General features: G+C 41.4%; 1 protein-coding gene across 1 annotated transcript in view; it reads left to right on the forward strand.

Annotated features, from left to right (window-relative positions):
- Nucleotides 1-660: 660 nt before the first annotated feature.
- LOC126273299 (nucleolar protein dao-5-like) overlaps nt 661-25,974 on the forward strand; it is a 52,125-nt gene continuing 26,811 nt past the window's right edge. The window contains exon 1 of the mRNA XM_049976845.1: nt 661-681. Coding sequence (XP_049832802.1) covers nt 661-681 — 21 coding nt within the window. The remainder of the gene's footprint in view (nt 682-25,974) is intronic.

Here is a 25,974-nt window from a genome sequence, read left to right on the forward strand (position 1 = left end):
TTATAATAAATATAGAAGAGATTCTTACTGTGCTAGAGGTAAACATCGATATGGTGACGCTAATATGCACAGTAGTGATATTAATAAGAGTAACAGGTACCCAAGTGATGAACCCAATTGTATTCGACCTTGGGAAGATAATTCGAAGCATAATGTTCATCGGCAGGATGGAACAAATGCCTCGAGTCCTCATGCAGCACAAGGAGGTATACCAATGGGCGAAAGAGCCTCCAATGTGCAACGGGGTGAATACTATACCTCGGATCATACTGTACGGATTGTGGAAGTTCATGAACCCCCAGCGATGACTCAAGGAGATAGATTAAACTAATACCAGTCACCAAATGCCTTCCTTGGATGACTGGAAAGGAGAAGGAACGCAGGCTTCAATTTGAACTGGGGCTATTAAGGTACAATAATGATCAGGATATAAGGAATGAATTAATTGAAGAAAAACCTGAATTTTCTAATAAATGAGGACAAATTTTACAGGCAATAATTCCAACAAGTATAATTAATGTTGATGTTGAAATATTAATTGATACTGGAGCGACTATTAGTGTCATGATGCTGGACTGTTTAAAACAGATAAGCCGAGGGGTAAAAATGCCCACTTTTCCTCTCACAGGATGTACCACGTCTGGCGCGTTCAGCGCAAAAATGCAAAAAGCTGTGAAACAGGTACGTGTCGACGTTACAATACGGGGGCTCAAATAGAAAGTACATTCCTGGTTGTTCCTAAAATGACAGTACTATATATCTGGGGTTTGGATTTTTTATGTGAGACCGGTGCAATCATTAATTTAGAGAAAGGTGAATGTATATTTAATTCCAATTATAATATTTTGACAGCCACCCTGAGAAAGGGCCGAGTAATTCCAAATCAATTGTGTATGAATCTAATGGTAAAATATGTCAGTATTGATGATGAAAATGTGTATGATATCTGCCTTATTGAATGTTCTGAAGAAATGATGGATAAAATGTCACTGCAAGAAAAGGTGTTAGAATCAGAATATTTATCTGTTATCCAAAGGGACGAATTGTGCTACTTGTTGGAAGCATATCAGTCGATTTTTAGCAAACGTCCGGGTGTAATAAAAGACAATACCAAATAAAGACGTATGCACATAAACCCTTTTGTCGTACTTCCTATTCTATCCCATGGACAAAGAAGGAAGTAGTCAGAAAGGAAATCAATAAAATGTTAGAATGGGGTATTATTGAGCCCTCAGATTCCGAATATTGTATCCCTCTTGTGGCGGTAATTAAACCCAATAGTGACATCAGATTGGTGTTGGATGCCAGAGAGATCAAACGCGACTGGAGAACCTAGAAGAGTTAGTACAAAAGTTTTATGGTGCCCCCTTCTTAACTTCTTTGGATATGCGTAGTTCATATTGGCAAACTAGAATATCGAAAGAATCTCTAAAATATACTGCATTCGTTTTTCTGGGCCGAAGTTACCAGTTTACCGTCATGCCATTTGGGTTGAAAATAAGCGGTGGTGTTTTCATATCGGCATTAGATACCGTACTGGGCAGAGACCTTTTGAATGAAGTTACTTTATATGTGGATGATTTGCTAATTGCTTCTGAAACTTGGGAGGAACATTTGGACTTATTAAGAAGAGTTTTTGCGAAATTTTTGGAATACGGAGTTACTGTAAATTTGAGCAATTCCAAGTTTGCTCATGACCAATTGAAATTTCATGGACATATAATTACTCCTGAAGGGATAAAACCAAATCCTAAAAAGATGGATACAATTAACAGATGTGCTTATCCAAAGAATAGAACGGAATTAAAGTCATTTATCGGCTTAGTTTCGTTTTTTAGACGATTTTTACCCAATCAGTTAGGAAGCCAAGACAGTTTGTTACGGCTGTTAAGACAAAATCTCATGTGGGAGTGGAATTCCGAATGCACGAAAGCTTTTGATAACATCCGCAATGCTTTGACTAATGCTCCACTGTTACATCATCCGAGACTTGATCAAGATTTTTATATTGCTGCGGATGCTTCTGAAACAGGATTTGGTGCCACTCTTTTGCAGATGGACAATCCAGAAGATATCAGTACCATCAAAATAATTGGGTTTGCCAGCAGAACACTCTCTAGCTGTGAACGTGCGTAGTGTACTACTGAATTGGAAGTACTGGCCGTGGTCTGGTCCCTTAGAAAGATTCGCTATTTTATATATGGAAAGGAGATCATTGTATTCTGCGACCTCAAAGCTTTATCTTTTATTTTAACGGGAAGGATGTTCCATTCACGTTTAACCCGGTGGGCCTTGCTACTGCAAGAATATGATATTACGCTCAAATACATCAGAAGGAAAGACAACATCATAGCCGATGCTCTTTCAAGACTACCGAAAAGAAAGAATGACGACGAGTGTGAAGAACGGACTATTGACTTTAAAGTCATGAATTTATCAAGGCAATATTGTGAGAGGCAGATTTCACAGCTATGTCGAAGTCTTCCACAACTGCAAGAAGATAATAAGTTGTGGAAAGCCATTAGAGATGCTGTTGAAAGCAAAACGCTAAGTCACTCTCAAGAGCAGTATCAATTAAAATCCAGAATATTGTATCGGAGGAAGGATGAAGAAGATGTTTGGAAAGTTTGTGTTCCAAATAAATATTTAGAATCACTAGTATGGTGCACTCACTTGAGTTGGGGTCATTTTGGCGCCGCTAAATGTACAGCCAAAATAGCACAATACTGCTTCGAAACAAGGCCCCCGGAGTAGACAACATTCCATTAGAACTACTGACGGCCTTGGGAGAGCCAGTCATGACAAAACTCTACCAGCTGGTGAGCAAGATGTATGAGACAGGCGAAATACCCTCAGACTTCAAGAAGAATATAATAATTCCAATCCCAAAGAAAGCAGGTGCTGACAGATGTGGAAATTACCGAACTATCAGTTTAATAAGCCACGTCTGCAAAATACTAACGCGAATTGTTTACAGACGAATGGAAAAACTGGTAGATGCAGACCTCGGGGAGGATCAGTTTGGATTCCGTCGAAATGTTGGAACACGTGAGGCAATACTGACCTTACGACTTATTTTAGAAGAAAGATTAAGAAAAGGCAAACCTACGTTTCTAGCATTTGTAGACTTAGAGAAAGCTTTTGACAATGTTGACTGGAATACTCTTTTTCAAATTCTAAAGGTGGCAGGGGTAAAATACAGGGAGCGAAAGGCTATTTATAATTTGTACAGAAACCAGATGGCAGTAATAAGAGTCGAGGGGCATGAAAGGGAAGCAGTGGTTGGGAAAGGAGTGAGACAGGGTTGTAGCCTCTCCCCGATGTTATTCAATCTGTATATTGAGCAAGCAGTAAAGGAAACAAAAGAAAAATTTGGAGTAGGTATTAAAATTCATGGAGACGAAGTAAAAACTTTGAGGTTCGCCGATGACATTGTAATTCTGTCAGAGACGGCAAAGGACTTGGAAGAGCAGTTGAACGGAATGGACAGTGTCTTGAAAGGAGGATATAAGATGAACATTAACAAAAGCAAAACGAGGATAATGGAATGTAGTCAAATTAAATCGGGTGATGCTGAGGGAATTAGATTAGGAAATGAGACACTTAAAGTAGTAAAGGAGTTTTGCTATTTAGGAAGTAAAATAACTGATGATGGTCGAAGTAGAGAGGATATAAAATGTAGACTGGCAATGGCAAGGAAAGCGTTTCTGAAGAAGAGAAATTTGTTAACATCGAATATAGATCTATGTATCAGGAAGTTGTTTCTGAAAGTATTTGTTTGGAGTGTAGCCATGTATGGAAGTGAAACATGGACGATAACTAGTTTGGACAAGAAGAGAATAGAAGCTTTCGAAATGTGGTGCTACAGAAGAATACTGAAGATAAGGTGGATAGATCACGTAACTAATGAGGAGGTATTGAATAGGATTGGGGAGAAGAGAAGTTTGTGGCACAACTTGACTAGAAGAAGGGATCGGTTGGTAGGACATGTTTTGAGGCATCAAGGGATCACAAATTTAGCATTGGAGGGCAGCGTGGAGGGTAAAAATCGTAGAGGGAGACCGAGAGATGAGTACACTAAGCAGATTCAGAAGGATGTAGGTTGCAGTAGGTACTGGGAGATGAAGCAGCTTGCACAGGATAGAGTAGCATGGAGAGCTGCATCAAACCAGTCTCAGGACTGAAGACAACAACAACAACAACACTGCTATCATCCAAATTTGGGACGCCTAGCTACAAATATTCTTAAAAAGTGCAAAATATGTCAGAAGGCAAAACCCATAAACTATTGTCAGAAGATAGAATTACATCCGATCACCCCACAACAACCTTTCATGTTGGTGTCATGTGATGTCTGCGGGCCATGTCCCATGACACGTGGACGGTTCAAATATGTTTTGGCTTTCTATGACCTCTTTTCAAAATATGTGATATACTTTAAAAAATCTCCACGTTGACCCATGTTACGCAAATTTATCATCAACTATATAACTGAGCTCGGCAAACCTATAATGATCTTGACAGACAACGCTGCATATTATACAAGCAAAGTATGGAGAGACACTATGAAAGAACAAGGAATCCAGCACATTTACACCTCAAGATTTTACCGTTGTGGAAATCCGGTTGAGAGAATCTTCCGAGAGTTGAACCGATTTTTTCGGACGTACATACCCAAACAACATTATAAATGGGTCGATTGGATTTATGAATTTGAGAAAATGTATAATGACTTCCGCACTTAGCCTCAGGTTATTCACCTAACCAAACAGTATTTGGTGGAGTATTGTGCCAGAATGAATGAAGAAATTACCTGCGATAGAACAAAAGATTACCAAGAAAGAAGATATGAAAATCTGAAGCATCAAGCACAATTGAGAAAAACCCGTTTTGATAAAAATGTGAAGGAAGTAGTCACATATGATGTAGGGGAAGAAGTTTTATTGAGAAATCATCCAAATAAGAAATGACAATATTTATCTACAGGTCCATACAAAATAATCCTGGCAGATTGTGATATTGATGTAATTAAAGGCTTGTTCCCTCACATAGACCTGAAGAAGTATTATCAATAATGAGCGAAATATAGATTCAAGAAACACTGAATGATACCAAGACTACACTCAGATTGGACTAAATAAAAGCACCAGTGGATAAATACGTACTTACACTAACTTACAAAGAAAATTAAAGAATATACCGAAGATTTCCATGAGATACCTTCTTGGTATCAGCAACAATGACGACGCTGAAATACGATTTATTCTCTCACCGAACAGCGAGGATAGATGATTTAAAAGTGGAATTAAGAGGAAAAGAAAAGGACCAAATGGTCTCTGGTTAAACAAGTGGCCTGATAAGGGTTTTGGCCTAGGATGCCAATCGTCGAACCCGGCTGTGATCCCTGCCTTGCACAGTCGGTTGAAGAACGGAGGGCTTCATCCGAGAAAAAAATGTAGTGTGAAGATGATTAGTGACAAGTGTTTCCAAGACAACCTATAAACAACTGTGGAATTTAGTCTAGGCCCATTAACTCAAATTAAATATTGTAGAATGTATGTACTGACTTGTTGAGTGAATCTGAGAGTGAGTGTATTCGCCGAAACAAATACCCTCTCCTGTCACAGTACACAAAAAGTAAGCCCGTTATGTCTGGAACCCTCTTCAAGACATCACAGTCTGGGGGGCCGTGTAACATTACGAGTCAAGATAGCTGTAACGGAACTTTAATAGCGTAAAGTTATCGTTAAAAGTGCACGCCGCGCGATTTGTTACGATTTGGTCGGTCATAATAATAGTAACATGCTTTTGAATACAATTAAAATATAACGGCGATACCTATTTAGTGTTATTGGAAATAATATGTAGTACATTAATAAGTAAGGTAGCCGATCCTATAAGAAGAGGTAAAATTGGGCATAGTAAGGTGTTTTCCTTTATATCGACTAAGCCAATAATACGGCGTCTTTTTTTCTGTTTACTCTTAGGAAAAAAAAAAACAAGTAAAGAAGTGCTGATTGTGCGTTCTGAAAAATATAGGGGCGAGTTTTAAATAGCTACGTTGTACAATCAGACTAACAAATGGACATTTAGTTACACGAAATCGCGGATAGCGAATTGTGGTCACTAAATTGAGTACACCTACAGGGCGGTCAATTCCGGGATAAGTCTATTCGCATCTCACGAAGGACGCGGTATTGAGACCGGTTTTTTAAAATTATATCGCGGAGAGCGGGCTTCAATTTATAAAAAGGAGAAAAGCTGTATCATTATCATTGACTGTTGGTGTCAAGCAACCAAAACTGTTCATCAAAGGGTTTCGGTGAACGAGTGGTGAATGCAAAATGAAACTGTGAACGAAGTTATGTTAAATAAAACAGAAGAGACAAGACAGTTTGGTCGTATCTGTTATTATTCCATAAACTGTAACATTTCTTCTCGTTGTACGTAGCCTTTATAGACGATCATTATGACAATTTGTTTTGAAGGGATCTCGTTACGAGTTAAGTTTTGGGGACCTGGTCAAGAGGGGACAGGTCGTATAGCCTAACCACTGCAGCTATTCTGTAATCAGGTGCTACCGTGACCGTTGTGTATTGTCAATGACTTAAGGACATCATATAGACGCGCCTTTCCTCTTGGTATAACGGTGCCTCACGGTAACAACAACGTCGTCGACGAAGGAAGACACGGTAGACTAGTACAGTGATTGTGCGTAGGTAGTTAAGAACAATGTGGTACAATTATCGGCCACACATTTCTGTAGTCAGTGCTAAGCAAAGCTTGAGGTGGCTGTAAAGTGGATCACTGGACACGAGCAACAATCAGGTACAGAACGTTGGCTGGCACCATGTGTAGTGCCAACAGTGAAGTACAGAGGATAAGGAGGAGGAGGTTACGTTACGGTATGGGAATGTTACTCGTGGGCAGAGTGTGATCCCCTTATTGTGCTTAAGATAAAGCTAAATGTGGAAGGATGTGAAAATATCTGACAGCATTTTGAGCTGAAAACAGCACAGGAATAGTTTGGAAATAATGATATTTGAATCAACATGACAGGGCACCCTCTGTTAAAGCCGGCCTCTGGTGGCTAAGCGCTTCTAGGCGCTTCAGTCTGGAACCGCGCGATCACTACGGTCGCAAGTTCGAATCCTGCCTCGGGCATGGATATGTGTGATGTCCTTAGGTTAGTTAGGTTTAAGTAGTTCTACGTTCTAGGAGACTGATGACCTCAGATGGTAAGACCCATAGTGCTCAGAGCCAGAGTCTCTGTTAAAATAGCATCAGTGACGCAATAGTTTTGTGGATAATAACATGGACTGACCTCCCAAATGCCCTGAAGTGAACCTGTTGAAACACCTTAGGGATGGCTTCGAGTGTTGACTTCACTCCAGACTCCAGCATCCCATATCACTACCTTTTCTGGTTTTGGCTTTTGAGGAAGAATGGGCTGCCACTTCACCACAGGCATACAGACACCTCACCGAAAGCACTCCTGGCAGAGCCAAGCTGTTAAAAAGGTAAGGGTGGACACATACCATATTAGAGGTCCAATGTTGCAATTTTTCTGTAACATGGAGAGCAATTTGTTACAGTTTTACTGCAACTTGACAGCACGGATGACGTTTGGGGCAATGCTTGTCTGTAACAGAATATAAAATGATTGTAGCGGGACTTCGAATTTCGCCGCGCCACACTGGTTCCCTCAGATAAAAATTATGCCGTCGCAGCGGTATGAGCGCTCCACGGCAGAGAGTAAATAGTTTTTTCGCTTTCTATCCGTTTCTTTATTGTCTCTTGATAGCCGCAGCTTAAGGCAGACGTGATCTGATGAAGACGTAAAAAAAAAAGAAACTTATTAGCTAGTCTTGATCTGATTTTAATGTGTAGACATATTGTGGAAGTTGTTAAGAAATTCGGAGGATGGAAGATTGCAAGATTTCGGAGCAGGCTTTTCACGCAGAAATGAAGGAGATTTTTGAAGACCTGGACGCCGCACGTAAGAAGACAAGTTAACCTGGTAAAAGATGAAATCTTATCTACGCCATTTCCCCCTGTCAGTTCTATTTTGTTAGTCTTTGTTCTTTTTCAACAATTTTTGTAGTGGAAATTGGTTTAACTTTTGCTGAAAAACGCCACAAGGACCACCCCAACAATAGCTTTTCCGAATCACGAAGTCCGATAACTTTTCTGTAATACGAAGTCCGATTTGCATTTCTTTCTTTCTTTCTCTTTTTTCACGGTCATTTACGATTTTAAAATCCCCTTTTTATTCTCCATTTCTTCCCACATTTCCGAATCATCTCTTTCCTCTTCTCTTTTTTCTTTTTTTATTTACCACTACAACTGGCTCCCGCGACAGGACGCAATTTCCGGATGTCGTTTTTGAGCAAATTTGAAACTTTAATTTATATTTTTCCCCAACAGAGAATAACCAAAAATCCTGAAGTTTAAAGGGTAACTAAAACACCAACTTTATTGTACCTAAACAAATGATTATACAACAATACTGTAAATTTGTTTCCTTTTCATGGCATATATTGATGCAAAACTGTTATTTTGAGACCTTTTGGTGATTATCCAATGGAGATGTATTAAGAAAATCCATATTTTGACGAATACGATTTACGCAGAAGTGTTTGACCAGCCGCTGCAGGACAGAAAATTTAATGGTGAGTCACACAATTATGTTTCATTCAAACATTCAATAGCCAACTGCAGAATCCATTTTTCCCTTTCCACGCATCCTGTAGTTTTCTTCTAGATTTTTCCAAAATTATCTATCTGTATTGTAGTTTGTGGTAATTATAGTATTGTTGTAGCATATGCAGATCGTGAATTTCACCGCCAAACAGTCATTTGTTACGGAAAATTTTGTTCGCCCTGCTGCATCTTTCTCAACCCTTGTTTGCAATAGAGCAATCATTTACATTGACGAGAAAATATTTCAACCTAAATTTGAGTCAAATCTTTATTAATCAGACTTATATTGTTCCCTTTTTTGACTTACGATTATACACCCAATTACAATGGAATGCGGTAAGGTAGAGATAGTTTCGGCAGATGAGTTAAGTGAAGTAGATTCATCGTTCAACCAACAAGAAACTCCGCGTTTCCCTCCATGGACGAATTCACAGACCAATGCAATGATTTTGCCTCAAACTCGCAACATTTGTGATAATACACAGATGGCGACTTTAAATGGCAACATGTGGAATGGACTACACCGTCAGCGCCATTGTTAACATCAATGTCAGAACCGAATATGAGACAAATTCAGCAACGTGACACAAATCGGACACAGGAGACTGACAAACTGGACCGACTATTGGAGTTATTTGCAGACATGAAACGAGACGTTAGTCAGAAAATTGACATATTAAACCATACTATGACCGAAAATTTTGAACGAACGACAAAACAGATGACAGAATTAAATAACACTACTCATCAGCTCAGCCAGCGATTTGAGACATTGTCCGACCGAGTCACTAAAAAGGAAGAAACGTTGGTTACATTCACACATGAAACAAAAAACAATATCACACGATGTGAGAATCAGTTAACTCAAATAGTTAATGTGCAGCAGGAAGTGAACGCCCGTGTGGAAGAGTTAGCTCAGACCCACACTTCAGCTAGCTCCACCCAAGAAAAGCTGACTGAAGAAGTGGGAAATATTACCCAACAACTCCCAATGGTAGTTCTTGAACAAACCCACCTCAAAGAAAAGATAGGAAAAGTAGAAGACCGAGCGGACCTCGCGTCACTAAACGACACTAACATGGCCGGGAGAATTGTACATGAATGTAAATTGTGTGACGACTATCTGGACAAAAAACTTGAAACAATTACGCAGGACATACTTTCAAAAACAAAGACACATGTTAAAGACGAGACAAAACACGTAGAAGACGAGACAACGTTGTGCCGTGTTTGGCGATTGGTGCAAACGCATCGTCAGGGAACGACAAAACAGCTAAAACCATGGCTAATGACACAGACAGAACACCTTTTGTGGAATCACCTATTTCCAAACAAAATTACAATATGCCGCTTTCTTTTCCACCAAACAAGCAATATTACGGTACGACACCTAGAGTGGCAAGTGACACAAACCACGTTAATACAGTTATGCCAACCGGCATCGCCGATGACACGTTTGTAAGGCATCGGTATTTCCAGACGTCTTCCAGTGAGGACAAGCACAAAGTCCACCCTATTGTGTTTATTAGATCATTTGACGGTGTTTTTCCACGTAGTTGGTCAAAAGTCGATAAAATCAGATACGTCACCAATCTCAGGAGAGGACGAGCAGCTAAGTGGGGTGGCGCTATGAAGCGGCGATGCCTTACGTTTGAACTGTTCGAACAAGCCTTCTTGGACGAATTCTGGTCCGAGAATGAGCAACAGAGTCTAAGGAGAGAAGTGTGCAACCCCGAGACCTATGACCCTAAAAAAGAGACATTAAGACAATACTTTGAGAGGTACCTAGACAAGACACTGTACTGGTCCAAACCAGCCGACTTGCCAGCGATAATTGACACATTAAAGAGCCACTTACCCTTTCCATACCGAGACAGATTAATAGGAGTACCGGAGAATGACGTTAAGACTTTCTCAAACTTCTTAGATCAAACGGACGTAGTTTACAGAGGCGATTCACGCCATTCAAATTTTACTCATATTAGTAACCAAAATCAGCACCCACCCCAAAGGAACCGCGACACAGTACGATGCCTGCGCGCGAAACATATTCTAATGGAAACGTGTATGACGGTAGGAACAACAGCAGAAATTCGTGGAATAATAATAACAACAATAATTATCACCCATATCAAAATGGTAACTACAAGCAAAATGAAAATCACAGACAGTACAACAACAACAGCAACAGGAGACGTGAGAATAGCCGGTACAACCCGGGCTACTTTGACAGGAACATTCCATATAACAGACATAATTACTACCAAAACAATAACAATCCTAACAATCACCGACTGAATATGTGGAACACACAAAATTCGCGCATGACAAATCGTAACCCTCCACGGAATCCGCCGCAGTTCCCCAGTACAGTTATGCACTCCCCGCCACGAAGTAGCAATAACAATTGCGGCGCGCCATCAGCTGACGCGTGGGCGCCAACCGGCCGGAATGTAAACATAGTGGAGCTGGTCAACGAACCCGGCCAAACACAGCAGACGACGGAAAACAGTCGACGACCGAGCTAAGCGCTCTTGCTTCGGTCGTGAGGTGTTGTAAGAGCACAACGGCTGAGACGTTCTGTTTCCTCAGGTACGACGACAAAATGACAGCAGAACAGGAATTAACAAACCTATCAGGTTGATGACCTTATTCTTTTGCGTTCACATCCCAAGTCTACAAAATTAAAACAACTGAATAGAAAATGGCAGCTATTATATTCAGGTCCTTTCAGAATAGCAAGCATACCTCACCCAGATTGTTACTCCCTAGAATACCAGTTATCTCACAAGCCGAGGGGGCTGCATCCCCACAGACATCTGAAACCCTTTGTGCACTAAAACAATATAATATAATAACTAAGTTGAACATGAGCAAGTTGCTGCGAAAATGAGATCATAAATATTTGTATTGAAAACACTAACATTAAGTTATGCAGCCTAAGAACACAAACATTAATTTATGGAAATTATATACTGCAGTTACACTTGGACACATAATTATGAAGACAATGTAAACCCAGGTGAGTACACTTACTGAATGAGAAAAGATATTCATATAGCAATGAGGTCTACGCAGGTTACATTGGTTGTTAATTGTAAATTATAAGGTGAATCAACAAGTAGTTAGTTATTTCAAGGCACTATAATGAGAGGCAATAATAGCTATTGAGATCCGTAATGACGTAGGCAAGTAGCAGAATGAATGAGGACGTAAGAATGAATGATCAGTATGAATGAGTTAATATTTAGGTTAATATAAGAAGGTAAGTTACTGTGAAGTAGTTGATGGAGAGAACAGATTATTTGAGGAAGATGATATTGGAGTTTTATGAGAATGGAAGTGCCAGATGGCTCCACGTATGTGATATATTAATGTATCATGATATAATGAATGTCTTGAAAGGAGGATATAAGATGAACATCAACAAAAGCAAAACGAGGATAATGGAATGTAGTCAAATTAAATCGGGTGATGCTGAGGGAATTAGATTAGGAAATGAGACACTTAAAGTAGTAAAGGAGTTTTGCTATTTAGGAAGTAAAATAACTGATTATGGTCGAAGTAGAGAGGATATAAAATGTAGACTGGCAATGGCAAGGAAACGTTTCTGAAGACGAGAAATTAGTTAACATCGAATATAGATTTATGTATCAGGAAGTCGTTTCTGAAAGTATTTGTATGCAGTGTAGCCATGTATGGAAGTGAAACACGGACGATAACTAGTTTGGACAAGAAGAGAATAGAAGCTTTAGAAATGTGGTGCTACAGAAGAATGCTGAAGATAAGATGGATAGATCACGTAACTAATGAGGAGGTATTGAATAGGATTGGGGAGAAGAGAAGTTTGTGGCACAACTTGACCAGAAGAAGGGGTCGGTTGGTAGGACATGTCCTGAGGCATCAAGGGATCACAAATTTAGCATTGGAGGGCAGCGTGGAGGGTAAAAATCGTAGAGGGAGACCAAGAGATGAATACACTAAGCAGATTCAGAAGGATGTAGGTTGCAGTAGGTACTGGAAGATGAAGAAGCTTGCACAGGACAGAGTAGCATGGAGAGCTGCATCAAACCAGTCCCAGGACTGAAGACAACATCAACAACAACGATGATGAATAAGAGAAGTATGCGTGTAAGGAATGAGTGAGAATGTTTTGGTAATATTGTGCTACATAGAGAAGTTAGTAAACAGTCTACATCTTTAAGATTACATAAGAATTTCAGTTGAAAGAAAACATTTGTGATGAGTTAGAACACGTGAGTACAAGATGTTAAATGTGAATCTATTCACAGTGCCCTTGAAAATGAACAAATGCAAGAAAAGCAGAGTGAACATAACAATGATTACAGCTGTTGAAAGAAGTGTAATAAGAATGTGACTCGGAAACACCCATAAGCTTTAATTTATTTCAGAAGTGTAACTTAGTAACCTTTCGTTAAGTTTTGTTAAGCCATTGTGCGGAAGAAAACCTTTATAGTTCGTGTTCAGACAGGAGAATGATATTTTAAGGAACTTAAGTTGAAAGAAATATAGTTTCTACACAGTCCACATGTGAATACATTTGTATAAATTTTTTTTTTACGAAAGTGAAATTTAGTGCCATGTTAGCCTTTATTATACTTACACACAACAGAAAACCCTGAGGAAGCAAAAGATAGGAGAGTTGTTAAGGCCGTTTTTGCTACTCGTACAACAACTCCACTTAAGCGAACAGATGACAAAATTACATCTACTTTGAAAACAACATTTGACTTTTCAGGTAATGCAAGGTAAGTGCAAAGGAGCAGTGAACACCCGTGCAACCAACGTCGAGCAACGGACACTGAGAAAGAGACATTTTACTGGCAATTATAATACTATGTTCTTTATTTATGTTTTATAGAAAGAAATGATATGTACGTAACATACATGATGTTTTACCTTTATTAAAGTAGAAGAACGTTCGTGGTTGAACTCTTGAGAGGAAATTTGATAGGTCATTATATAATACACATTATGAGAGAGACAATCTCTGTGAGATATACACTCCTGGAAATTGAAATAAGAACACCGTGAATTCATTGTCCCAGGAAGGGGAAACTTTATTGACACATTCCTGGGGTCAGATACATCACATGATCACACTGACAGAACCACAGGCACATAGACACAGGCAACAGAGCATGCACAATGTCGGCACTAGTACAGTGTATATCCACCTTTCGCAGCAATGCAGGCTGCTATTCTCCCATGGAGACGATCGTAGAGATGCTGGATGTAGTCCTGTGGAACGGCTTGCCATGCCATTTCCACCTGGCGCCTCAGTTGGACCAGCGTTCGTGCTGGACGTGCAGACCGCGTGAGACGACGCTTCATCCAATCCCAAACATGCTCAATGGGGGACAGATCCGGAGATATTGCTGGCCAGGGTAGTTGACTTACACCTTGTAGAGCACGTTGGGTGGCACGGGATACATGCGGACGTGCATTGTCCTGTTGGAACAGCAAGTTCCCTTGCCGGTCTAGGAATGGTAGAACGATGGGTTCGATGACGGTTTGGATGTACCGTGCACTATTCAGTGTCCCCTCGACGATCACCAGAGGTGTACGGCCAGTGTAGGAGATCGCTCCCCACACCATGATGCCGGGTGTTGGCCCTCTGTGCCTCGGTCGTATGCAGTCCTGATTGTGGCGCTCACCTGCACGGCGCCAAACACGCATACGACCATCATTGGCTCCAAGGCAGAAGCGACTCTCATCGCTGAAGACGACACGTCTCCATTCGTCCCTCCATTCACGCCTGCCGCGACACCACTGGAGGCGGGCTGCACGATGTTGGGGCGTGAGCGGAAGACGGCCTAACGGTGTGCGGGACCGTAGCCCAGCTTCATGGAGACGGCTGCGAATGGTCCTCGCCGATACCCCAGGAGCAACAGTGTCCCTAATTTGCTGGGAAGTGGCGGTGCGGTCCCCTACGGCACTGCGTAGGATCCTACGGTCTTGACGTGCATCCGTGCGTCGCTGCGGTCCGGTCCCAGGTCGACGGGCACGTGCACCTTCCGCCGACCACTGGCGACAACATCGATGTACTGTGGAGACCTCACGCCCCACGTGTTGAGCAATTCGGCGGTACGTCCACCCGGCCTCCCGCATGCCCACTATACGCCCTCGCTCCAAGTCCGTCAACTGCACATACGGTTCACGTCCACGCTGTCGCGGCATGCTACCAGTGTTAAAGACTGCGATGGAGCTCCGTATGCCACGGCAAACTGGCTGACACTGACGGCGACGGTGCACAAATGCTGCGCAGCTAGCGCCATTCGACGGCCAACACCGCGGTTCCTGGTGTGTCCGCTGTGCCGTGCGTGTGATCATTGCTTGTACAGCCCTCTCGCAGTGTCCGGAGCAAGTATGGTGGGTCTGACACACCGGTGTCAATGTGTTCTTTTTTCTATTTCCAGGATTGTATTTTCCATTTGTATAGACGGTATCCACAAGAAGTGGAGATATCGAGGAAGTACTGAGCAGACATGTGATTTACTCATTCAAAGATTTGTTAAGGTGTAATACACTTAGTCATATGCACAGTCAGAACACAGAGATTCTGTCATGATGTTACACTACACAGACTTGACGCAAGGACACTTACATTTACCCATGATTTGGTAAATGGTAAGCACCTCCTTTCACACACCCCTTGAAGGTGATGCAAACGTTATAATGTATTATGTTCTCTTTTGTGTAGTAGCTGTAGGATTTGGTAGTTTATAGGTAGTGTATAATTTCTTCCATTCTGTCTTTCTTTCTCCATTATCCTACCACCTCCTGCAGCTGGGTATTGTTTGTTTATGGAATGTAAGAGTATGTCGTGTGACAGCAAACTTTCAGGTATGAATTAAAAGACATGAAGAAAATTAAGTATGGCATTACAAGCCTGGTCAACCACTAGCAAGATATGTGTGGCGACGTCATTCATCCACTGCGCCAAAAACAGCGGGTGAAAGCTGCAGCTGATAGATATTTATCTTTGCCGTAGTCGGCTCGGTTGCGAGTTGTTTATCCTTGTTAGTTTTTGATCTGTGCTTAAAAAATAAAATGTTTTCTCGTCTCATGAAAAAGCTGTTACTTCATAAAATATAAAGGCTCCCATAGTGGTGACCCCGAAAAATCGTAGCAGAAGCATAAAGAAAATATATATACCGACGAGAATAATGAATTCAGAGACAAAAGCATGGGGCAGTGAAATCAAGATTGAAGACTACAGTCTGTTCGACCAAGCATCGCGGTCCACGCCCTTTGATTCGCCACAAAACGGAACGACAGATGTTAACACAAAAGATTGGAGTACCTACGCGCGACACGGAAATGTTAAGCTTTCCGCGTTCTGGCCGACGCGCCCCCAGCTTTGGTTTACGCAGGCTGAGTGCATATTTCGGCAGCGTGGGGTGTCTAACAACATTGACAAATTTAATATAGTGGTTTCACATCTAAATTTAGAAGTGATAAAGCAAGTAGAAGAAACCTTGTCGCAACAGAATTACTTTGTGCTAAAGGAAGCTCTCATACAGCATTATACGTTGTCACCAGATTTGCGACTACAAAAAAATTTCGCATACGAAGATTTGGGCGCCAAGACTCCGTCACAAGTACTCAAAGCCTTACGCACCTTAGCCGGCCCGGAACTCCTACCTGAAGAGTCTTTACGTCTAATATGGCTTCGTAAACTTCCTGCCAACATCCGTGCCGTCATTGCAGCAGAAACAGACTTACCATTGCAAGTCTTAGCAAAAAAGGCAGACACCATCGCAAACACCTTAACCCAAGTTTCTGCGTGTTCCGAATTCAACTACAGCCAGGATAGAGGCCTAAGAACGTGTAGTGTGATGGAATCAAACGCCAGTGAGCCAGGAACATGCAATAATACTTCCCAACAGCAGTGCTCATCGACCGAGACCACCATACAGCAACTGGCAGCACAAGTGGCAAAACTCAACGTGCAAGTAACTTCACACCACCAGCAGCTACGAAGTCGCAGTTGGAAAAGACGAAGAAATGCTATCCAACAGGATTTGACAGATCAATGGTGCTGGTACCACAGACGCTTCGGTAACACTGCCCGTCAATGTATTCAACCCTGCAGCTACCCAAACTTAAAAGGGCGCTAACGTTCGTCAACAACAACATAGGCGCCCGAGTCTTAGCGTGATTCAGAGAGGTGAAAACGCCACGGTATCTGCAGTTAACCAATCACACCGATTGTTCGTGTTGGACCTCTATTCAGGTGAGAAGTTTCTGATTGACACAGGTTCAGAAGTCAGTGTTTATCCCAGAAAGAGAGGTGATATACTCACGACAACAACGCAACATGTGCTGACTGCGGTAAACAATTCCAGAATATCTACCTATGGTGAGAAACAGTTGGCATTACATCTGAATTCTAACTTCCGTCCAAAATGGACTTTTGTGGTTGCTGATGTGCCGAGTCCTATAATTGGAGCGGACTTTTTACGGAACTACCGACTTATGACCGACCTGGTTAACCGTCGTTTGGTGACAGTTCCCACAGAAGGGATATTGCCTACTGCGTCTTCCGCGTCGGTTCAAGTGCAGTGCGATGTGCCCGTGTCTTTCCGCACGAAGATTTCCGGCTCCTCTACCGCGTCATCCGCGTCGGGATATTGTGATACGATTTCGTACCCGCAACTAAGCGGGGCGCACACATGTGCGTCCCGCAAGAAGACATCCGACAGTCATAACGATTCGTATACTGTAGGCAATATCAGAGCACTGTCGGAGGAATCACTTTTTCGTAAACTGCTTCAAGACTTTCCAGCACTTACCGAACCCGTCAACGCAACCAGGAAATGCAGACACAATACTCAACACCACATCAGCACGACGCAAGGTCAACCCGTTGCCTTCCGCCCGCGGCGTCTGCCTCCAGAGAAGCTGCTCCCGGCGCGAGCTGAGTTCGACAGACTTCTAAAAACAGGTATTGTAAGTAGGTCTGATAGTTCATGGGCATCTCCAATTCACATGGTCCGTAAAAAAGACAATTCATGGAGAGTATGTGGAGACTACAGGGCGCACAGTGCCCGCACGGTTCCCGACCGCTACCCAGTACCCAACGTGACTGATTTTAACAGTACGATTGGCAATGCCAAAATATTTAGTGTGATTGATTGCGCCAAAGCATTTTCCCAGATTCCCATGGCTCCATCCGACATTAAAAAAAAACAGCAGTTATCGCACCATTCGGTTTGTTTGAGTACAATTTTATGCCATTTGGCCTCAGAAACGCTGCCCAAACATGGCAAAGATTCATGCATGAGGAGCTTCGAGAATTACCATTCGTATTTTGTTATATGGACGACATTTTAGTATTCTCTGGTTCTGTATATCAGCATGTCGAACATTTGCGGCAGCTTTTCCGCCGTCTGACAGAGTATGGCATAATTATTAACGAAAGAAAGTGCACGTTTGGAAAACGCGAGGTTAAGTTCCTGGAATATTTGGTTTCAGCAGCAGGCCTGTCACCTTTCCCTGAGCGGGTTGAAGCAGTACAACAGATGCCCCTTCCCACAACTTACAAAGGACTTCGCAGATTTTTAGGCATGCTCAACTATTACAGACGTCACTTACCTAAATTAGCTGCCGCCCAAGAGCCGCTCACAACGTTACTTGCAGGTAAAAATACAACAGGAAATCGTAAAATCCCATGGAGTCCAGATGCTGAAGCAGCTTTCCATGACTTAAGGAAATGTCTTTCTCGGGCAACACTACTGGGACATCCAAGATTGAGCACTCCTTTAGCGCTCATGGTTGATGCGAGCCAAACAGCAGTGGGAGCAGCGATACAGCAAGAAGTTGATGGCAGATGGTAACCGCTCGCATTTTTCTCTAAAAATCTGACTCGACAGCAACAAAAATGGAGTGCTATTGGCCGTGAGTTGCTTGCTATTTACTTAGCCATAAAGCATTTTCGCACGTCTGTCGAAGGGAGGCACTTTGCAATTTTTACCGATCACAAGCCGTTAGTAGCTATATTTCAACGAGACACAGAGCTCAATTCACCACGTCAGTGCAGGCAAGTCGAGTACATTGTACAGTTCACAACTGACGTGCGTCACATTTCAGGAAAAGACAACCTGGTCGCAGATTGCCTGTCTAGGAATTGTGCCGGTTTAAATTCAGTTCGTTGGACCGAGTTAGCGTCTAAACAACGAGAAGATCCTTTCTTGCGCCGTCTAATAGAGGAACAGAGAACTGCGCTGCAGCTCAGACGTGTGTCTGTCCCAAGTGTTCCAGACGGAATTTGGTGTGATGTAGCAAAAGGAAAGGAGCAACCTTACATACCAGAACAATATCGACGCGAGATTTATAATGCACTACATAACCTATCACATCCAGGAGTACGAGCTACAGCCAACTTAGTTTCCTCCAAAGTAGTATGGCCTGGAATACAAAAAGATTGTCGTGCATGGGCGCGTGCATGCCTAACATGCCAGCGTAATAAAATCAGCAGATATGCCTTTGCACCTATTGCTGTCTTCCCGACGCCATCTGCAAGATTTTCACATATACATGTGGACATTGTGGGCCCGCTATCATGCTCTTCAGAACAACGCTATTTGATCGTTTTACCAGGTGGCCAGAAGTAGTTGTAATACAAGACATTTCTGCGGAGTAGGTTGCAAAGGCACTGTTGCATTCAGGGTTCTCCAGGTTTGGCGTTCCGCAAAACATAACAACAGATCGCGGAAGGCAATTTGAAAGCCAACTTTTCAATGAACTTTTACTACTGTGCGGGTGCAACAATCTACGCACCACAAGCTATCATCCATCTAGTAATGGAATGGTGGAACGATTACACCGCACGCTCAAAGCTGCATTGATGTGTAGTTCCACTTCATGGCCTGAAGCACTACCGCATGTCCTACTCGGATTGAGAACGGCCGTGAAGGAGGACTTACAATGCTCTTCCGCAGAATTGGTTTATGGCGAGCAATTGAGGGTTCCTGGAGAATTTATCGTTCCAGCATCTACACAGCCGTTCGCCCCTGAGCTATGCACGCAATTCGCGAGACAACTCAGCGTTAGAATGAGAAACATCAAACCCACTAACCCTGTCAGACATGGAGACCGGAGAGTGTTTTTACATAAAAACCTGCAAGCAACGTCCCACGTGTGGCTTAGGGATGATACGGTGCGCCCGCCGCTTGTTTCGCCTTACTCCGGACCATACAGGGTAATCACAAGAGGAAGCCACAGCTTCAAAATCGATAAGAATGGTAAAGAAGAGACAGTCTCAATTGAGCGGCTTAAACCTGCTTACACCGAAGAGGGTACACTCCTTCCTCGGTCTGCAAAATCACCCTCAAACGTGGAGGCCAAAGAAACAGCAGATAGTCTCGCCGAGCCCTCGGTTTCAGAAGAGGACAACGAAGCAGCAAGTGCAGAACAGGAGCAGCCATTGCCTGCACCAGATGTTTTCACGAGAGCTGGTAGAAAAATCAAGTGCAAATTTCCCCACATACCTGGTGCACCTGGTTTCAAAAGGAGGGGGCTGATGTGGCGACATCATTTATCCACTGCGCCAAAAACCGCGGGTGAAAGCTGCAGCTGATAGATATTTATCTTTGCCGTAGTCGGCTTGGTTACGAGTTGTTTATTCTTGTTAGTTTTTGATCTGTGCTTAAAAAATAAAATGTTTTCTCATCTCATGAAAAAGCTGTTACTTCGTAAAATATAAAGGCTCCGATATATGGAAACAAAATAAATAAATAAAATATGAAGGAAAGCCCGTGCTTTAAATATTAAGTCTGATATCCCTTGGCACGCCCAAACCTGAATAAAGAAACTTAATACCCGAATAAAAGAAAGCCAATGGGACTTAGTATAATTTTTAGTGTAAATATTTCACATGCATATTCTTGTAAATTTATATGTATTTGTATATGTGTTAAAACTTTGCATATTGTCAAGCTTTCATAATTAACTATGTAAACATGCTGGGACACAGTGAACTTTGTTAAAATGTAAATATGGCAAAAAAGTGTTTCAAACTGTGTTAAACTGTGAACGTTATAAACGACGAATTTTGTGTTATTTGTGAAACTTGTGGTGCATAAACCAAATAACTGTTTGGAAATCGATATAAACTGCAATATACTTCGACGATAATGAGGATTTTCACACTGCAAATGAACGTTTATTGGCGAGTGTAAACAACGTGATGAAACACCTACCTTTGCGAACATCGACGTCATTGCTCCTGGCCGGCCTTCAGATGCTTTGGAGCCAATAAACTCAGCACCTGTCGTGGGCGATGTGGAGGCTAAAAACTACATCGACCATATATGCCCCGGGAACAATAGTCATGAATACGCACTAGGACCTGGAGTGTTGTGTCGTAACAGAAGACATGGACGTTGCTTCAGATCACGCACACGCTCAATCTTATGGTGTCACCGGACTTAGCACGCCATTTATGCTGTAATAATGACTTGTAATGAACACTATGTGAAAGTGAATACTGTGCGAGACTGTCATAACACAGCGATTTTGAAACTGCCGCACACGAAATAGAATGATGCTATTGCGCATGCGCAAAGACTACATGCTGTCAGACATGCTTTGGGAAACCAACGCTGGAAGCGCACAACATTAACTGCGCTGTCGAGCAGCTTGCTCAAACAGACTCTATGTACATATTTGTATATTAATTTTGTAAAAAGGATCAAAACTGTAATAATTGTATTTAGTATATAGGTTTAGAAAGTAAGTGTTGACAAAGATTATCCCCTATGGCTGCACGTGGCCTTTCCTATAAAAATATGCATATATTGACTCTTACGTATATCTATTATTGCTAGCCTGCCACGCTAAATGTTTTAGCGTGACAGTCGAGAGGGCGATGTAGCGGGAATTTGAATTTCGCCGCTCTACACTCGTTCCCTCAGATAAAAATTATACCGTCGCAGCGGTATGAGCGCTCCACGGCAGAGAGTAACTCTTTTTTGTTTTCTATCCGTTTCTTTATTGTCTCTTGATAGCCGAAGCTTAAGGCAAACGTGATCTGATGAAGATGTAAAAAAAAAAAAAAAAAAAAAAAAAAAAAAAAAAAACCAGAAAAAAATACTTATAACTTATTAGCTAGTCTTGATCTGATTTTAATGTGTAGACATATTGTGGAAATTGTTAAGAAATTCGGAGGATGGAAGTAGCAAAGTAAATTAAATTGCATACAGTATCAAGATGATTTTAATTGGTATAAATTAGTGATTCCTGGACGATTGCAAGATTTCGGAGCAGGCTTTTCACGCAGAAATGCAGGAGATTTTTGAAGACCGGGACGCCGCACGTAAGAAGACAAGTTAACCTGGTAAATGATGAACTCTTATCTACGCCATTTCCCCCTGTCAGTTACATTTTGTTAGTCTCTGTTCTTTTTCGACAATTTTTGTAGTAGAAATTGGTTTAACTTTTGCTCATAAACGCCACAAGGACCAACCCAACAATAGCTTTTCCGAATCACGAAGTCCGATAACTTTTCTGTAATACGAAGTCCGATTTGCATTTCTTTCTTACTTTCCCTTTTTTCAATGTCATTTACGATTTTAAAACCCCCTTTTTATTCACCATTTCTTCCCACATCCATACATGATGATGTATCGGCAATTTATTACATTTTATTGTAATTTGTTATGGCATAATAGCCTTATTTTCCTTGTCAAACTCACATGAGAAATCAGAAAAAGAAAACTAACACAGGCACAGCATGTAGCGGAGTGGCAACAGTACTAATAGCTGGTTCCTTTCGTCCTGTACAGGTTCTGATGTGCGCGGCCGACTTGGCACATATGCAAATGAAACTGCAGCAATACAACAAACCGAAGTGAATAAAGGGCGACGCAGGGAGTTTGTAATTAAGCCATTTCAGTCAGAGAAACTCTTCAAATAGCGTAACCTTATACAAGTTAAAATGGTAGCCACTCATCCAAATTTAGAACAAAATGCAACGTAATAATTTTTCTTACACATACTAACTTTTCATTCAACTTTGATTTACCGATAATTATATCACCATACAAATATAATTGCCTCTTACGCCCTTAGTATTGCAAAAGGTTGCATTATATCATGACACAGTAGTGGTGGATACACAGTAGTGGTAGATTTTTTTTCCGAGTATATCTTGGGATAATGTATTTGCGTTCCTCGTGCACCTGGGAAAACAGCGCAGCGATCTGTGTGCAAATATATTTGAAACAAATTGTTTAAAGTACATTTGCAAATGTATTGAGGTGTTAACAGTTTACCTAATTTGTTTTTGGACGCCAATATTCCGGAGTATGGAGGAGGACTGAGAGGTTTCACAACTGTGCCGCGATCTTTTTTAGAGTCAGTGGCGTTATACATTGCAAAATTGAAGCAATCTACTGTGCGGCGATTTATTTGAAAGTGCATTTAGAGACATATTCAGTTGGATTTAGTAACTCCTGAGGCAGATCGTGCTCAAGGACAAGGGTATTTCCCACAAAAGCGCGCAAAGTGTCTCAGGTATGGTTTCACAAGTGGGCCATAATCTTTTTAGAGTCTGTGCTCAAGTGAGGCAGTTGTGGTATTCCTCGAAATAAAACGTGTAATTGATTAAATATTCTCATGTCATCAACACAGCTCTCTCTTTGTACATTGGTACATTTAATTCCTGTGACATCTTCAAGTTATGTCTGTGACAATATTCCACAGCACCAGATGTAATAACTCCCGAAGCAGTTCGTGAAATGTTCATGTGCATCGGTATTCAACTGGGATTTACCGTGTAATCGTTGCTTTGTTTGTGGTTTGGTCCGACCACAATCTATGGAGGGTGGAGCCCCACAGGACAGGAGGAGAAAGAGAGAGAGTGAGAGCATGTGTTTCGACAGGAATTTCTCTGGTGTTTTTGTTTGAGGATTAGCGTGACATCCCGTCTGTCAGTAGCGGAGCCCAAGCGGCCACCTCTTGGACACCAGTGCGTGGCGTGGCCGCTGATGGTCAAATTGCTTTGCAGACGCCGCCGGCGCACCCCGTTCCAGGCAGCTGGCGCAGGTGGAGCGATGGGATGGCGGACGGTGCATGTTTTCCGATCGAAAGATTTTCAACGGCGTAATTACGTGTGAAGTGTGTTTCATGGCAGGTTTCCTTGCGCGATCGGAATAAAAAAAAGCGATCAGTTTAATTACTTCTTTCCGATGTATTTTGCAAGACCTGCATCTTCCCAAGCTGCAGAGAATGACGAGCAAGGGAGATCCAACCTTTGCAGACTGAATTTTTTTAGAAATAAACAATGTACTGTCAGCTGTGTAATAGAATTTCCTGTCATGAGATATTTCCTCTCCAACAAAAGCCGCCAATTTCCAGGTAGGGAAGGGAGAGAGGGGAGCGGAGTATTGGTCGGTTTACCAGAAGGGGAGGGCTTAATTAATTGATCAATTAAATTAAGTAGTTAATGAAATTGATAAAGGTGAGAGGGGGCTATTTGAATAACCTAGACTGGAAAATGTACCAGTATCAATGAGAAGAAGGGGGAAAGGTTGAAGGTTTCCTGGGTATATGGGAGGAGGATGGGGAGGGATAGGAAAAAATAGGTTAAGGACCTGTAATTCAAAAGGAAGGATTATCACCAGGGGGTCATAATCTTCTTAGCAGAACGATAGGTTGAAGACCTGTCAGTCAAACGAGAACAATGGGTTTGCCCCTGAATGCATAGTTGCCCCTGATGAAGACAATCTGCACTAACAAAAGTCTCTTATAATGAAGTTTGTCCTACTACTCATCTGTCCAATAGCGAGAAGGCCATGTAGTGGTTTTATTTGTGTACTGGGTGTGTAGGTGTATGTGTATACTTGTGCTGTTAATAATACATTGTAAGATCACTTAAGGCTACACACAACCTATTCACCACAACTTTTTGTTATGGGCGAATATTATTATTTTTTATTTTGTTAAGGCTTTCTGTATTCAAGTGCCTGGTAAATATCTTACAATGGAATGTCTGTATAGACACAAAATAAATTAGGAAAAGCTCGGTGTGAAGTACCTTAATCTGTTACATTTTGAAATATCTCAGGGTTGTAACTGAGTGTCGTTTCACTTGACTAATAATTTATACTTTCTTAGATTCCCGTAGAGTAACACCTTTTGCAAGGCACTCTTATTATTAATTGAAAATTTAACACTTTTAACTGTGAAAATTTCGTCCCTTGAACAGAAGATAGCCGTGAAGTGGCAACAGCAAAATGTTATACTATCAACACTACTCTTGCACAATGAATGAAATTAACTTGACTCTAGTTTATTTACTGAAGAACTAATTGAAAACCATCTCCATTTTATTCTACGCCATTTAATATTGGAGTAATTTGAAGAAGAATCTGCCATCAATGCAAATTACAACTCGCGCTGTACTGCACGTTATTAATCTCTGAAAAAAGTACAATTAAATTTTTACATGTGTAGGGATGCTACCGCTATTCAAATAAGTGGTTCGGGTATAAATAACAGCACGTGTTTACCAGAAATACGTTACAAGATACATACGTCTCCATCCACATCTTTCTCATATGAATAACCGAACCAAATTAAAATATTTTTGAAAGCCCATTTCTATTGTTTTATTGTTCTCAAAACGTAGATTATCCTGTAATATCGATACTGCTTTTCGCATACGTCACAGTGAGATGATTCATATTTTTTGGTATTCTTTTGCATACAAATTAACAGTTGGTTTAAACATGTCATGCAGGCCATAAATAAATATTTCTCCTTCCCAGAGGACCAGTACAATGGCCCCCTGGGATGAGTGGACCAAAATTATGTAAAGTTAATTCGTCAGATCACAGTTTGTCACAATGCATTCGCAAAAAGAAAAAAAACACATTCATAAAGCTTTGATAAGTGAATACTCTTATATCAGTTGTGGGTTTGCAATCGTATTTGTTTAACCAGTTATTAATTAATCAGTTCATCAAGCATTGTTAGTTACACATGATTATATTGGATGTGGGTTCCAAATTGTGGTTGAAAAAAATCATTAGTTAGTATTTTACTATGACTGTTACTCAAGGTTTTTTTGTTTTGTTATTTGCTATTATTTGGGCATTATAATAATCACTTTTAGTCCATTTTTCTCTTACTACTGCAACCAATGAAAACAGTCTGGTAAAGTTTAACATTCCGCAGAAAGACACTTTATAACTCTCCCATCTGGGTTACAGGCAGTGGGAAAAAACCGAGGACGACGATAAA

This window comes from Schistocerca gregaria, chromosome 5, assembly GCF_023897955.1.
Source record: "Schistocerca gregaria isolate iqSchGreg1 chromosome 5, iqSchGreg1.2, whole genome shotgun sequence".
NCBI classification, from domain to species: Eukaryota; Metazoa; Arthropoda; class Insecta; order Orthoptera; family Acrididae; genus Schistocerca; species Schistocerca gregaria.